The following is a 17,469-nucleotide window of genomic DNA, read 5'->3' as shown; positions in this document are numbered from 1 at the left end:
CAGTGCCCTCGGGGATGGGGGCAGTGTGGCTGGAGTTTGGGCGGCGTCGTTGAGGAGCTGGCTGGCTTTGGGTTTTCACGGGGAGGAGCTTGTAGTGGCGGGCGGAGCTGCGGGCTGGGCCGGGCTTAAGGCTGGCTTTTGTGCCAGTCTCCCTACCGCCTTCCCACCCGCACTGCAGCTGCCAGCCTGAGCCATGGGCCGCCGAGCCCTCTTGCTCCTGCTCCTGGCATTCCTAGCGCCTGGGGCCACCATAACCCTCCGACCGGCCTTAAAGACCCTCGGCAGCCTGCATTTGCCAACTAGCCGTACATCCCGCCCCGCTGTAGCCAAGAACTACTCGGTTCTCTACTTCCAACAGAAGGTAAGGGGGGAAGGGGGCTTCGCAGTCCCAGGCCCAACCGCCGGGACCTCCGCTCCGCAGAGCCTGGGCAGCAGAGCCCATGCCGAAATTCAGACCCCTAAATGCCTGGGATCTCTCTGGTCTTTGGCTCACACTTCCCAGACGGTGGCCTCAAGTCCCAGTTCTGTTTAAAATTTCTCCTCCCATTACCAATAATTTGATAGTAGTCCTGGCTTCATACTCTTGATTCAGATTCTTTTGTAATCAGTCACTTGAACTCCCTTTGCTCCCAGAGGATGCCCCAATGCAAAATCCCTTGACCTTCCCCCAAATTCAAATTATTGAATGCAACTCTGGCCCCTAGTATGTGGTGACAGTCATCTTTTGCCCCAAGGCAACCCATAAATACAAATTTTGATATCTTTACCTATTACATGATACCGGATATGTATCCAGCCTAAAAGCCAGTGTGTCATCTTAGAATCAACTCAAAGTTGATTTTGTAGCCCTGTTATTAAGAATTTTTGACAGTCCCTGTTCCCCATAAGAATGAACACATGTAGCCTATGATTTTAAAGGAAGTTGTAGGAATATATCAAAATTTGGGATGGAAGTGAGGGTTAGCCTCTTTATGGTCTGTAACTTGAGTTTGGAGTTTTAAGATAGGCTTGATGCTTTTGTGCTTGGCTGCAGCGTGGGACCTTCCCCACAGGTCTGGATGGAAAAGTACATCCTATGTGAAATGACAGTTCTGCATTTCTGGAAGCCTGTATAAAGATAGGCAAAGATTTGGAAAAGACTGGGATTAGAAACCAGTGCAAGAGCCTGAATCTTGACTTTAGGGAGTCAGAACAGGATTCCACCTTGCTACCTCTGTGACTTCAGGCAGGTAACAGTACCTCTCTGAGCTTACTTTCTTGATCTCCTGGGGTTGCGGTGATGGTTAAAAGAGAGCAGATGACATGTGCCTAGCAGAGTATCTGGCCTCAGGCACTTATTGTGCGGTTACACACCTGTGTGAATCTTGAATAGGAATTTGGGATGGAGAGATATCAGAAGCTTGTGGAATAACTTATCAGAAACAATTTTTAACCTAGAAATTTGAGTCTGTGAGGAGGAGAAAGCATTTTAATTTTAACAGAGGTGCCAGGAAATAGAAGTGTTTTTCTCAGGCAACTACCTTAAATTAACTCTCTAGGGCACAGTTTCCTCATTTGTAAATTGAGAGGAAAGGACAAGGACCAATGTGTTTTATACTTTACTGAGAAAAATTAAAGACTCTTTGGGGAGCTGTCTCAGAGAAGGTACATAAAGGCTGAAGTGGAGGCCAAATTAGTTCAAATTGATTCAGCAGCCCCTCTCTCCCTGACCTCTTTCTACTGGAGCTCTCTGCTTTTATCTGTTTTGTATACTGGGATATTAGGTATAACTATTCTCAAAGTTCTATTGCTAAAGTAAAATTGAGGGGGAAACTATGGGAATAGAAGATCTCTAAAATCCCATTGGGAATAATGAAAAAGAGAATTATCAGGAGAAAACGTGGGAATGAAAGGATGGAAGGGAATGAATGATCTGTTAGTTCCTGTTTTATATTCCTTTGTTGTAGATTCCTTTGTTGGCCACTTCGCTGTTTAGAAATATAATTTGTTCCTTTTTCCATTTTTGGTAATTTGCAGAATCTGTTTGGCTTTACCCAGCCACCTTTTGCCCACTGGTTTATATTTACTTTATATTTTAGGACACAGATTACACATATGTATTTATTACCATAATAATAATTTTCACTACATCAACTCCAATTAGTTTGATTTCATTTTTTTGAGAAAAATTTCCACATATATATTTATTACCTAATCATAGTAGTTGCCAATTTCTGGACCATAGATTTTTATAGTTGGGGCTGACTATGTGTAAACTCAACCTTAATATTTTTAATTAGAGCATATGATATACTTTTATGTCTTTTAATAATAAACTTACTAAGTCTATAAGGCTTAGTTTTTATTCAAGGTTTAATTTTATCAAACTTTATAATGATTTCTTTATCGGTGGTTATTTCTGTTCAGGTGACCAGGCTGGTTCCAGTTGGCCTTATATCACACAGTGGGCAGATATGGTTTTATGCAGTGGTCTCTGTGAAAAGGCTTAGCCTTTGGCCTTGTCCCTCCCCTGCTTAGAAATCCTTCATAAATCTGATTGCTTACAGGATAAAGGCCAAACTCCTTGTCATGGAATCCACTGTTCCTTACCACATAACCCCAGTTGGTCTTCCCAGCTTTTATATCCTCCCCACTCCCACACACTTACACTTTTAGCAACCTAGAACACAAATTCAAGTGAAGTTTACCATGTCAGAAATCCTCTCTGGAATACCATTTCTCTTCTCTACTAGTTAAACTCATACTTCTATTCCAGTGGAAATACCACTTCTTCTGTGAAACTTTGACTTCTTTAGGGCCATTTAATTAGTCTTTTTTCATCCTACGTAATTACTACTATACTATAAAAAAGTATAAAGCACAAAATGTAGTTGTTGAGGGAGTGAATGCATGAATATCCAAAGAGAACTTAAACAAAGACTAACATCATTTAATTGACATAAATCATTTTTAATTTTTCTTATTTTACTTTCATTCTTTACCAGTTATTTTTCTTCCTTTTTCAGAGTCTTCAAATATTGTTGATTTAATAGGAATATTTAATTTCTTTTACATGAAATAACCGAATCAGAAAAAGGATAGTATATCGATCAGGCACGTTAAGGCTCTGGGGACCTGTATGATCCCAGTGTCATAAAGGACTCCTTTTGTGGTTACAGTGTTGTACTGCTTATTACCTTTCACCTCCCTCTGGAGTCCCTCAGGCTAGAATGTGAGTCCAGTCACACATTTTACTGTGCGATGTAATGGAGAAGGAGAATGGGTCCTGTCAGACTGTCATTATTCTCAGTGGTAAAATAGGGAACAACATCTACTGTATTAATAGTCGGGGTTCTCTAGAGAAACAGAACCAATAGGTTGTATGTATGTATTTCTCTCTCTCAGGGGGCAGGAGGAGGAGGAGAAAGAGAGATTGACTGAGAGATTTATATTAAGGAATTGGCTCATGTAGTTGTGGAAGCTTAGTAAGTCCAAAATCTGCAGGGTTGACTGTCAGGCTGGAGACCCAGGGAAGAGTTGCAGTTTGACTCCACAAGCAGTCTGCTGACAGAATTCTTTCTTGTTCTGAGTGGTCAGTCTTTGTTCCACTAAGGCCTTAAACTGATTCGATGAGGCCTGCCCCAGTCATGGAGAGTAATCTGTTTGACTCAAAGTCCACTGTATTAAATGTTAATCTCATTTAAAAAAATACCATCTAGACTAATACTTCTAGACTAATGATTGACCAAATAATTTGGGTGCCATGGCCAGGCCAAGTTGACACATAAAGTTAACCATCACATCTTCCAAGGTTGTTGTCAGGGGTAAGTGTGGTAACACATGAAAGCCATGTGCACAGTGCCTGGAACATGGTAGGAATTTAAGGGGCTTAGAGTAAATGCTAGTTCCTTCTGCACTCTGTGCTAAAACGACACTCTCCACAGTGGTTATACATTTCGGATTGTTCCAAATGCTTGACAGTTGTGGTAATGCCTCGTCTGGAAACTGGTGGTGGTCAGTCATTTGTATCAAACTGTTCCTCTTTAACTACTGGTCAGTGTTTCTGTAAGAAGTCTGCATCTTGACCCAGAATTGAGCTCATTGCCACTGACTCCTGCAGGACCTTCCTACAATGCCTGCCTTGTCTGCTGTGAGGTTATCACATCAGTGGGTTAAGTTGTTTCAATTTATGAACATCCCTTAGAGTTCTGCTTTCGATTCCTGTTCTAGGTTTCCCTTCCCACTTTTGTCTCAGTGGCCCTGATGTCTAGTAAAATGTAGCTGTGTTAGGCCCCTTGGAAAGGCATATTGTATTGATCTTTCTCTTCCTTCTCCTCCTCTTATTGGTTCATCTATTGATGGCTTTACCCTTAGGTCTGGAGTATACTGTCACAAATATTGTGTGAATTCTGAAGTGATTTTATGTTTGGTGACACAGAATTATTTTTGGAAGGAGTCTGAGAGATAATGTAGCCCAAGTAGCTGGGGCTACAGGAATGCGCTAATTTTTCTATTTTTTGTAGAGATGGGGTCTTGCTATGTTGCCTAGGCTGGTCTCAAATTCCTGGCCTCAAGTGATCCTCCCACCTTGGCCTCCCAAAGTGCTGGGATTACAGGCGTGAGCCACTGTACCCAGCCCAGGATATACTTCTTAATAAAGATACTATGAATTGAAAAAATTGACCATAAATTAAAATGATTAAGGAGAAAGATATCAGAGAGTAAAGCTGTGCTTAAATGTCTAATGCATTAGTAATGATAATAATCTACTACCATTTATTTATTTTTAATTTAATTTAATTTTTTTTAGAAACAAGGCTTTACTCTGTCACCCAGGCTAGAGTGCAGTGGTACGATCATAGCTCACTGCAACCTTATATTGCTGAGCTCAAGCGATCCTCCTGCCTTGGCCTCCTGAGTAGCTGGGACTGCAGGCATGTACCTCAATGCCCAGCTAATTAAAAAAAAAATTTTTTTTTTGGTAGAGTTAGGGTCTCGCTATGTTGCCCAGGCTGGTCTTGACCCCTGGTCTTAAGTGATCCTCCCACATGAGCTTCCCAAAGTGCTGAGATTACAGGCATGAACCACCATGACTGGCCCATTTGTTGAAAGCTTTAAATGCCCTAGACCCTACGCTAAGTATTTAATAGACATTTACTTATTTAATTCCTGTAACTGTCCTATGAAGTAGATGCTATTATTATCCCACTTTATAGGCAAGAAAACTATCAGAGAGGTTAAGTTACATGTCTGAGCTACACTACTTATCTGTACCATTTTGTTTTTCTGAAAATAAACGAATTTCTAATTTTAAAATGGGTATCATTACCTTGCTTGTTGTACTAGTCAGAATAGGCTAGTTTATGCTGCTTTAAAAAAACTAAATTTCAGTCACTTAACCCAACAAAATTTCTGACTTTTACTGTGTTTCCAGTAGAGCAAGCAGGGGCTGTGATCATTACATTTACTCAGAGACTGAGTGGCTGGTGGAGGCTTCCTCTCAACATATGCTTTCATGATCACTGTAGCAGCAGGAAAAGAACATGGAAGGTCTCATATAAATGCTCCAATCTGGAAATGACTCATGTTACTTACTCTCATAATTCCTTGGCCAGAACTGGTTAAATGACTACACCCAACCACAGGACAGGGAAACAAAAAGTATTGGCTTTGTAGTGCATAGAAGGAGATACAGCACTAATGACTACCATACTCAATCAGTCACTGACCTACTGACCCACCTACTCAGTGCTCATTTTATGCCTTTTATATGTCAGGCTCTGGGCTAAGTCCTGGGGAGGCAGAGATGACTTCATCCTGAAGGATCTCAAATTGTACCTGTTGACCATTCCAATTACACATGCTCAAACTCATATCTGAAAAACATGGAAAAGCATTGAAACCTTTGTAATGTCTTAGCATTCATATTGTTGCAACTCACAGATTGCTTCAAAAAATATCCCTGAAGTAAGGCAGGTTTATTCAATATTTTCTCGTTCAACTTGTCATCATTATAATAGTTCATGTACCTGATATATGTACATTGAAACACATGATAAAAAAGGAACTTATTTATTCATACCATTGTTCAGGAATCAAAAATAATTGTTTTGCCTGTCTTTATAATAAGAAACAAAATTGATATATTTATAGAAACAAATCTTAAGCATGCTTTGGTAAGTGTTAGGTATTTTTTTCATTGAAAAAATCATTATGCACTGATAATTTTTACACCTATTTAGAAAATATGTAATGGGAGAATATATAAAAATCTTTTTTTTCTGGTTCACAATTCAAGGAAAATCCTAATTATTGCTTATGAGCAGTGAATGAATGAACATTTATTATCTACTCTGGGCCAAGTGTTATGCTAAACTTTTTTACAGATCTGTTTTAATTAATACAATCACTTTTGAAATAGATTTTTAAATTGAGGCTTATGGAGGTTAAGTGTCTTGATCAAGCTATTCAAGGACGACATTGTGAGTCACATTGTAATCTGTTGCCTTTAAGATCTGTGATCTTTCACTGACGTTGTGATACCTCTGTGTTCTAAGCAGTAGTAACAAAACTGAAGTCTCTGTTCTTTTTATATTCCATATTCAGTCTTTACAACAATCCTGTGAGGTAGATATTATTCTCATTTTTAGAAATGGAACTCCTGAAGTTCAGAAAGATCAAAGAAAGAAACATCCAAAATATCCCCATTTGTAAATCTCCGGGTTTTTTAATCTCAGATTGTAAATAATTTGTGGTATAGCCATAAAATGGAATATTATTAGTCCTTAAAAATTATGGTCTTGAAATATATCTGACAGTGTAAGAAAATGTTCATGCATTAATGGTAAATGAAAAAAGCAAAATAGAAAACTGAATATACAATGTGTTTCCAAATTCATTTACTCAATTTTATATAAAGCACCTACTATATGCTAGGTACTACTCTAGGCTCTGGGGAAGAGCATTCTAGGCATGGGGTGCCTAGAGCATTCTAGGCACCGGGAATGTCTGGACCAGGAAGATCAAGTACACAAATTCTGAGGTAGGTGTGTGCCTGGAGGGAGCAACTGTAAGGAGGCCAGTATGGCTGGAGGGACGTGCCCAAGGGAGAGAAGAGTAGGGTAGGAGCCTGGGGAGGAGGCCAGAGAGTAGGTAAAGGGAGCCAGATAATGGGGAGACATGTGGAACATTGTAAAAAATTTGGCCTTAAGTCTGAGATAAGAAGTCTTTGGAGCTTTAGAGCAGAAGAGTGCCATATTCTCACTAATGTTTTAATAGAAACACTCTGAATATTGTGTTAAGAATAGACTATAGAAGGGAAAGGGGGAAACAGGAAGTCCAGGCTGTTGCAAAAGTTCAATTAGAGACAATGGTGGCTTGAATTACTGTGATAGTAATGGAGGTGTGAGAAATGCTCAGATTCTAGATATTTTTGAAAGTATAGCTGAGAGTTACAGTTGATGAATTAGACATGGGGTGTGAGATAAAAGAGTCAAAGATGACTCCAAGGATTTTGGCCTGAGCAGCTGGAAGGATGGAGTCATCATTTAATAAGATGGGGAAGGTTGCAGGAGGAGTAGGTTTGCGGAAGGAAGGAGACAGACATGATATTTAGTTTTAGACATGATATTTGAGTCAGCAGTTTAAAAGAAAGGTGGGGCAAGTATTAAAAATTTGAAGCTATCAATGTACAGATGGTATGTAAAACTGTGAGACTGCAAGAGTTCACCAAAGAGTTAGCTAAGGTGGTCTTTTCTTCTAAAGGTGGTCTTCTGAACACTGCAATATGTATTTATTTAGTTAGTTTGTTTTTTTGAGATCTCGCTCTGTTGCCCATGCTAGGGTGCAGTGGCATCATCATAGCTCACTGCAACCTCAAACTTCTGGGCTTAGGTGATCCTCCTGCCTCAGCCTCCCGAGTAGCTGGCACTATGGGCGCATACCACCACGCATGGGTAATTTTTAAATTTTTTGTGGAGACAGGGTCCCGATATGTTGTTCAGGCTGGTCTCAAACCCCTGGGCTTAAGCAGTCCTCCTGCCTTGATCTCCCAAAGTGCTGGGATTATAGTTGTGAGCCACTGCACCTGGCCCAACATTGCAATATTTAGAAGTCAGGGAAATGACGAGCCAGTAAAGGAGACTGAGAATGAATAGTTGGAGGAAAACCAGGAGATTGTGATACCGTGGCTGCTTGGTGAATAAAGCATTTCAAGGAGAAGAGGGTAACCAACAGTGCCAAAATAAGATTAAGCCTGGGAATTGGCCATTGGATTCAGTCATGTGGAGGTTATGATAACCCTGACAGGAGCAATTTCTGTGGAAGTGTGGTGGTGGTGGGGTGGGGGGTGAAAGCCTAATTGGATTAAATGCAAGAAAGAATGAGAGGAGCTGAATCAAGACCATGAATGTAGATAATCTTTTGAAGAATTTTGCTGTAAAGGGGAGCAGGGATATGATATGATAGATAGAGGGAGAAGTGGGGTCCCATTTTTAAGATGGAAGAAATAATAGAAGGCATGTTAAAGAAAATGAGCCAAGAGCATGAGAAAGTGATGGAGCAGGAAAGAAATGGGAGAATTGCTAGTGGGGTATCCTTGAATAGGCAAAAGGAGATGGGATCTGGTGAAAAAACAAGAGGCGAACAGTTTGACCATAGTAATATAGGGGAAGGCACATTATATAGGCATGGAGGAAGATAAAAAGGTGATGTGGTGGTGGTAGCTTGTGTACCGTTTTTCAGAATGCCTCTATTTTCTCAGTGAAATGAGACGGGAGGTTGTTAGCCAAGAATGAGGAAGAGAGAAAATATAAATACTCCTCTAACAGAAAAGGAAAGTAAATGAACTAGGGAAATAGAGTTGATTGCAGGGCAACTTTGAAGTCTCAAGCAGGTTATTAAGACCACTGGCCTTGGCTGTATGTTTCTCTAGTTGTATTCAGTTTCTTGGGTATGGTTGTGGAGTTGGTGGAGAGTTCTTTTTAACCAAAATTGCCCTTTTGCCAAATGAGAACAACAAAGTGAGAGAGATGGGGGTGTGGGGGCGTGTGAGAAGTGTATGCAAGGAAGTGATTATACCCATCAGCCAGGGAATTTACAATGTGAGGAGGGTGAGGGACAGTGAAAACTTGGATTATAGGTCACAGTGAGGCTTCAGGATTTTGGGACTCATACTAGAGGGGGTGAACTGGAAAGGTAGGAGGAAGTGGAATGCTTGAAATAGTACGATGGGATTATAGTTAATGGCAGTGACAAGATACAGGGTTTGACCATGAGTTAGTTACTAAGGTAGGTGGAGGACAAGATCATTGGAGGAGGGTGGAAGAAGAAATTAAGTGACCAGGATAATGAAATCACCAAGAATTTTGAATTTTGAAACTAAGGGACCAGGATAATGAAATCACCAAAATTTTGAAAGAATTTTTTGAGTCAGGTTAGAGTGTCAGTGAGCAAGGAGCTAAAACTGTCAAGGGATAAGGAGAAGTGAACAGTAGTCAGGAGATGATTATAGCAAGAGGGGTGGTGGGGTCATAGAGCTTGATGACAATATTTTAAGGGGCTTGGAGAGGACAGCTAGGAACAAGGAGAATACCTGCCCCACCTCCAGTGTTGGGAGGGATTTGAGGAAGAGAGCATTCACCACTTGAGAGGGTCAGATATATTTATATGTTTGTTTATAGCTGCACAGAGAAAGAGTAGAAGAAAATAAACTAAAATATTAACAGTAGGGAAAATGTATGAGTGATGTTTCATTTTATTCTTTTCAGTATCTTTTACATTATCTATAATGAACCTGCATCATTTTATAATCCATTAAAAAAGTATCATTAAAAAAAAAAAGCAGTTGACCTATCCTGGCTGACATAGGCAGTGTGTGGCAATGTCAGAGCCCCAGCCCTCGGACTCTAGTCTCTGTGCGCCACGCAGCACCACACCTCTGGGGAACGACTTGGACTACTCTTGTTCCTCTGTCGCTGCCCAGCCATGGTTGCTTTTGCCGTCTTTCCCTTACAGTATCTTACATCTTTGTCTTCTATATATAGCTGGGACAAAGATGAACTCATTTGAGTGAGATAGAGGAAAAAAAAGAACAGTGTCCCTTTCTACCCTATTTCAACCTAAGGTTTTAGTGACTGTAAGAGGAGAAGAAGGGGAGAGAAAAGAAAATAAAGGTTTTCAGAGGAGCCTATACCTGTGTGAAAGATAGGGAGAAGAACTGAGGCCACCTAAATAGGACCAGCAGTTATTTTCCCTAACTCTGCAACCCCGCCTATCTGCCTGCTTTTAGTCCCTTGCGCTACCTGCAGCAGATAGAAGCTCCATGGTTTCCTGTAGGACTACTTTGCAGATAATTTCCAAGTCCATAGTTGTTGATCTGTCTCTCTCTTTTGACCCATTTCTCTAATAACCATAGTAGTAATAATAGATACTTGTTGCGCTCTTACTACGTGCTGGCAGTGTTCTAAGCACTTTACACATACTAGCTCATTAATTCTCACAGTGACCCTGTAAGGTTTGGTATTACTATCCCCAATTTATAGATGGGGAAACTGAGGCACAGAGTGTTATATGTTTTAGTCACTACCTCAATCTGCCTTTCAAATTTTCTACTTGGAGGTTCTGTAGGTCTGACTCAGAACCAGGTTAATCTGGGTTAGATGACTTGGTCTGACTTTCTTCTGGTGACACAATTATGACACAATATTATTGAAAAATAATATGCCAGGCATGGTTCTGTAGACAATAGATGGATTGCTCATGTGGATCTCATTTTCTGATTGGGAAATAAAAAGATAATAAGCAAATAGATATTAAATGAGATTATAAATTGGAATGATTGCCTTGAAAGAAATAAGCAGGGTGATATGTATGTAAATATGGGGTATAGGTGATGGAAAAGCCTTTATGTCAGGAAGGTTTCTCTGAGGAAGGTGTGTTGGACCTGAGATGGAGCAGAAAGTATGAAGTCCCTAACGCATTAAAATGTCAGTTGTTTTTGTTCTTTCTCCTGTACTCCTAGTAATTACCAAGTTGGGTTAACTCCATCTTCAGGGTATATCTGTTATCTTCACTTGTGTGGCCCTCATCCTCATTGCAGCCCCTATTACTCATTGCAGTCAGCCTCTCCCGACTACTAAAAGACTAGACCAGCTGATCCTCCTCACTACCTGCAGTTCCCTCGACTGCCGCCCCATGGGTTGTCACATGAATCACCTCTCCTCCAGTCGAATCACTCTTCTGTTCAGAACCTGCCATGACTCCTTATTGTTTGCTTTATTAAGAACAAACTCCTGTAGCATTCAAGGCTTTTCACTCTATGGCCCCAACCCACCTTTCCAGTTTGTTATCTAGTCTCCACACATGCCTGTTCCTTTCCTGTCCCTATGCCTTAGTCCACATTGTTCCCTTTGCCTGGAATGTGTCTCTCCCATGGCCCTTCCCCTCCCTTATCAATCCCATCCATCTTTTAACCCCCATCCCAGACACTGCCTCTTCAAGGAGCCATTTTTAAAAATATCCTGGAAAGTGTGTGATTGGTCACATCTTTCTTTGTACTTCTCTTATGGCACATGTCTCATTCTAGCCTTGTGTTATAATCTTTTGTAGCCTCCTTACACTTTTAAAGCTGAAAATCTGTCTTGTAAATATCCATACTCCTCCACGGCATACAGTACATTGTTCTGCCTGAGTATTATCTTCACAAATCTGATGCATCCTTCCCCCTCCTCTGTCCCACTTCCCTACACATTGAGGTAAGGAAGGTGTGTGTATCTGGAGGAGATGGAGGGCATGGAAACTTGGATCCCAACTGTCTCACATTCTTTTGGAGAGCACAGTAGAATGTCAGACAAAAACAGACCTTCTTGCTTTCATTCTCTTACTTTGGTGGTCTGGAAGATGTGGCTAGAAGTTTGTGCTGACCCTTTTCCCAACATATCTACAGAGAAAAATTATAGTAAAGAGTGCTCATTTCTTGTTTCTTTGGTGTATAGGTGAAGGCTGGGGGAAGGGTAAAGGATGAACCCATCAAGAAAAATGTCTTCTTAAAGGCTACTTCTGTGGTGCTTGTGTACTGCACATGTTTATTAAAGATTTTGGTTTTTCATTTGCAAGTGGAAGCCAATTAACTATATAATTTATAAATCCTTACTTCCTATGGCATATATGTCAGTTAGTTCACCTCACCCTGTGGTGCTGCTACTGAAGAGAGGCAGCAGTGATGTCTCTGTCAAGCCTGTGATGCTCTTTCTTGCTGCTTATGTCATGTGAATCGCCCAAATGGGTGAGCTAAAAGCAGATTTGTTAAAGTCAGATTTCTTTAGTAGCTTTCTCTGAGCAGCCCTGCAATTTGGTTTTACAATATGTAAGGGTGGAAAGGTGTGATATTTTTTCTCACCCATCATAAAAGTCATGGCTGACACTCCTTCTAATAAAAGTCAGGTTAACAAGAGAAAAGCATAACAAGTTTATTTAATCAAAATTTTATGTGACACAGAAGCCTTCAGAAATGAAGATCCAAAGACCCAGGGAAGACTTCATTTTTATGCTTAAGTTCGATGAAGAATGGACAGCCACATAGAAATGTGATTGGACGAAAAGGGAATGATCTAATGGTAATAGACTGAGTGAGGAAACTCAGCAAGATCTGTTCTGATTCTTCTTCGTCTCCCTGTGTGACATTCCTTCTTCCTGGATATAGGGCAGGACCCCTTCTGAAATGAAGGTCTTAGAACCTACTTTCAGACAAGGTAGGTCAGAGAATTCCTTTTTGGTGAGCTTTTACGTAGAAAGGTGGGGGAAGATTAGGCTTAGTATTTCTAGGTTTTATGGTTAGCTTTTGGAGATAGGAGTTTAGTTTCTATGACCTGCCTTGGGGGAGAAAAGGGAGCAGGAGAAAGAAGGGCAGGAAAAGATCAGAAAGATTCTTTGCTTCCAGTGTCCTTCACTTTAAAGTACTTAGCAGGCCAAAGGACCATACTTTGGGGTGTCATTTTCTGAGCCCCAAAAGATACAATGAAGTATCACTCTATTATAGCAGATATAAGATCTAACAGTTACGTAGTAAAACAGCACAGTCATATATTCATTCGACAAATATTTATTTAACTCTTCCTATGTGCTATACACTATACTAATAGCTAGTGATAAGTGGAAAGCAAAGACAGACCTCATGAAGCTTATAGTTTAGTGGGAAAGAAGATGGAGGAACACATTGTATTCCTTCCCTGTAGCTTTCATTGACTTTAAGAACATAACTTGGTGTTGAAATAGTGTGGGAAAGAACACAGTTGATCAGAGTATGGTGGTTTTATATATTTACCATGTGATAGGCACTGCATAGATGCATATTTACCTTTTTACTCTGCAGAGAGGTACTACTCCTATTTTATAGAGGAATAAAGGGCTCAGAGGTAAAGTGATTTATGCATGATCACATAGCTGATATGTGATAGAGTCAAGTTTTAAACCCAGCTTAGTTGACATCAGAGCCCTTGTACCATGCTGTCTCTGTACTGACTGTATTTCTGAAACAGAAGGTTTTATAGTTCATGGCTTACATTTAATTCATATATTCATGGCTGATTTAGAGATAGTAATTCATATTAGGCAATAATAAAGTTGAGTGCAATTTTAGTTCTTCTTCTTAGACCAGCTTGGGTAATTTTAGAGAAGAAAAAAATCATAATGTGAGTTTCAGTGACACAGAACTTTCTTCTGACCTTGGCTTTGTGTTATGGAAAGAAGAGCTTTAAGTTAATGGGAACTACATTAGCAGCAGAAGGGGACTATGAAACATTTTAAGATAAAACTGACTATGAAATATTTTGCATAGCTTCATGCATTCATAAAGTAAAGGCTGTCAAGAGGCTTCCGTTGACAATTGCAAAAAGGGACTATCCAGGGGAATAAAGGAGACTAAATAGGTGAGGCAGGAGCGAAGTCACTGCTACAGAACTTTGTCTCCTGAAGCTTGGTGCTCAGTATAAGCTTACCCTAATTCCATTAGCAAATCCTCCATTTTAAGCTTTCTCAACAGTCTGTGTGCAAAATTTGGCTTGGAATAAGTTAATAAGAGTTCATGTAAGTGTTTCTAATCGATGCTGCATGGACTAGTCACTGCCATATATTCATCTTCCACTCCACTTGAAGAAGTCCTTGCATGTCCCCCTCTTGCATTCTGCTTTTGAAAGTCTACCAGCCCCTAGATTAGAGAGGCAAGTCCAGTAAACTGTACCTAGACATTCTGTTTTCTTTAAAAGCCTGGGAACTGTTCTCATCTTTAAACATGATGTTTAGAATAATAGCACTATTCTTCTGTTTAATAAAGTGTTATAATTTAAAAGGATATTAGGCTGAAAATTTAAACTAGTCTCCCTCATCACTTTTATGAGAAGCTTGGCTGTTTGACCCATGATTGTAGTTATATTATTCTGCCACTTAAGCAGAAATAAATAATTCCTTGAGATATGGATTTATACTTTTCAGCATATGAAATGATGAATGTGATGTAAACAGATTATTTAAAAAAATTTTTTATGAAATGAAATATCCAAATCACTCATGTTTTATTTCTACAGTATGTACCATTCCTTAAAGTTCTGTAATTTATACAGTGATGAATGTATACTCAAGGTATATTGTACATGTCACAGACGTGGTGACTGCTAACTAGACAAAAAGTCATATTACATATCAGGCCATATGTATTACATACATATTTGGTATGTAAGAGGCTCTCACTGCCACCAAGATTCTACTCTGTTGCTGTCATTGGTTCCAAGTTAGCTGCAATTTGTTTTTTTTTTAGATTTTACTTTGCAAGTCGTGGTTTTTTCAGCGAACACTCAGAACAAATTGTTGAAGTTTTATATCATAGTTTCTTCTCTTACATGGCAGTATTAAACACTGATAACATATATTGCTATATATGCTTGTGCACGTGTTTGGCAGTGGTTTCAGACTTGGGAGGTCCGTACTAATAATGCTTTACAAAATATATTCATAATACATCAAGGCTTCACTTCCTGCAGGCCCTTGCTGGGCACTTGCACATGTGTATCATCCAACTCAATCATCACAAGACCCCTCAGGGATAAATAGTAAAACAAGCCCAAAGACATGAAATAGCTTTTTCAAGTTCAAATAGCTAATAAATGGCAGAGCTGGCACTCAAACTCAGGTCTGTCTTCAAATTCCTTTCTCTTTTCTATTACATCCTAGAGCGTTTGTGATCTTCAGAAGGAGGAAAAAAAATTTTTAAAGGTGCCCTACGTACTGATTAGATTTTACTAGTGCAAAAGTGTTTGTGTCTGTGTGTTTAAGCCTTGACACAGTAGCATTTTTTGATAAGCTTTCCTGATGGCATATGACTAGCATGTTTGGCCAGCATCATTGTGATTTAACAATCTAATTTAAACAAGGAACTGCAACCCAAACAATGGCTCTGATTCAGCAGATAGGAAAGTAAGGAAGTATTTGTTATGGTTTGTCAGTGAATTTTTATTTTTATGCAGTTTGAACCGTGGGTCATGCTGCAGACACTGTCCTTTAAAACTGTCGGAAACCTCTGCTACTTCCTGAGCACTGATGGCCTCTTCCTTTGAGGGAGCAGCTCATACAACAATTTCGGAAAGCAGTGGTGATGACTTCCTTCTCCTTGGCGTTGAATGCTTCCTTTCTCTTGAACGATTGGCTTTAGGTGACAAAGACCAGTGCAGACTAAAACAGGCTTTTGGTTTGCCTTTTTATGTAGTCTAATTTCTAAAAAATGACCGCCCTTTAAAAGAGAAGGGAATTCATAGTTATAGCCACCTCTTTGTGATCTCCTCAAAGGCAGCAACCTTGGGTCTCACTCATCTGTGGATCTGAGAGCCCTGCAGCAGCCCCAAGGCGCATCTTTGCTTACGCACATCTAACTAGTGCAGGCAACACTAATTGATGTTGTGAATTCCTGTGTTTCATTTTTAAATTCCAAACTGACCTCTGCCTCCCAGGATATCTTGAGTACCAACCCCTTTCTCAGCTAGTATAGGTTTAGACGATGCACATAAGTTTTAAGATCAACTTTTAAAAACATAACCAGAGAGATAAATCTGCCAGAAAAAAAATCTCTAATGTTTGTTATTTATTATTGACACTATCTCATTGTTTTCTACACAGTATGCTAGGATGTGGCTTATATAGTGCTGGTATCTCTGTGCTTGGAATAGTTTGTCTTCCTCCTCTTTCTGCCTGTCAAGCTCCTGTTCATTTCTCACTGCTCGGGTCTTGTATTACCTTTCCTGTGAAACTTTCTGGAACTACTTTGCTTCCCTCCCACAGGCTGTGTAATCAACTATTCTTCTCTTTGTGCCTCCTATTGAACTTTATAGATACTTCTCCTATGCTACTACTATGGATTGCAATGATTTATTTACGTATTGGTGTCCCCATTAGACACCAAGCTAAGTTGCAGCCTGAATGCTGGACCACATCCATCAGTGGATCCTTGGTGTATGTCCTCAACAGCTGTTTGGATGAAAAACTGGCTCAAGCTGAAGTTACTCTTCCGAATTCTACTGGCACTTGTTTTTATCGTATTCTACCTAGTACTGTACTACCAATATGGCACAGATACTGCCCAATCAGAACAGAAGCTGGTCATAGAGCTGAGGCCTTTTGCAGTACCATGGTTCTTCAGGTTCTTTAGGACTGGAGATCTGGAGAAGGGGCTGGGGCAGCAGGGCAGCTGTGTGTATGGGAACGGGTGTGCATCACTCAAGGTGCTCTGGTAGTTTTTTGCCGACTATTATGGAAATATTTCAATATTTTAAGAACTGATTGAATATCAGCTTTGGTCCTCCCAGGTAGTGAGCACCTAAAGAATTAGGATACTGCTTATACTGCTTAGTGTCCCTCAGTGCAATTCAGAGGTATAGGTGTCCACAACAGGATAAACTTTTATAACTAATATTAGTGTTATTACATAACACTTCTTTCTAAAAATCTTCTGATTTTTTTTCACGTTACTGTCAATGGCACTACAGTTGACTGTTAGACAACATGGGTTTGAACTGCGCATGTTCACTTATGTGCAGACTTTTTTCCTGCCTCCCCTTTTACCTCCTCTGCCTCTTCTACCTCTGCCACCCCTGAGATAGCAAGAGCAACCCTTCATTTTCCTCCTACCCCTCAGCCTACTCAACGTGAAGATAATGATGAGGATGAAGACCTTTATGATGACCCACTTGCACTTAGTGAATAATAAATATATTTTATCTTCCTTATGATTTTCTTTTTTTTTTTTTTTTTTTTGAGACAGAGTCTCACTCTTTTGCCCGGGCTAGAGTGAGTGCCATGGTGTCAGCCTAGCTCACAGCAACCTCAAACTCCTGGGCTCAAGCGATCCTTCTGCCTCAGCCTCCCGAGTAGCTGGGACTACAGGCATGTGCCACCATGCCCGGCTAATTTTTTTTCTATATATTTTTAGTTGTCCGATTAATTTCTTTC

At 40.1% G+C, this 17,469-nt stretch overlaps 1 protein-coding gene across 1 annotated transcript in view; it reads left to right on the top strand.

Moving 5' to 3' along the window:
• The first annotated feature begins 7 nt into the window (after nucleotides 1–7).
• PRCP (prolylcarboxypeptidase (angiotensinase C)) overlaps nucleotides 8–17,469 on the top strand; it is a 65,968-nt gene continuing 48,506 nt past the window's right edge. The window contains exon 1 of the mRNA XM_012641797.1: nucleotides 8–361. Coding sequence (XP_012497251.1) covers nucleotides 194–361 — 168 coding nt within the window. The 5' untranslated portion in view covers nucleotides 8–193. The remainder of the gene's footprint in view (nucleotides 362–17,469) is intronic.

The sequence above is a fragment of the Propithecus coquereli genome, unplaced genomic scaffold (genome assembly GCF_000956105.1).
Source record: "Propithecus coquereli isolate 6110/MARCELLA unplaced genomic scaffold, Pcoq_1.0 Scaffold170, whole genome shotgun sequence".
Taxonomy (NCBI): Eukaryota; Metazoa; Chordata; class Mammalia; order Primates; family Indriidae; genus Propithecus; species Propithecus coquereli.
This window is presented reverse-complemented; position numbering and strand designations above follow the sequence as displayed.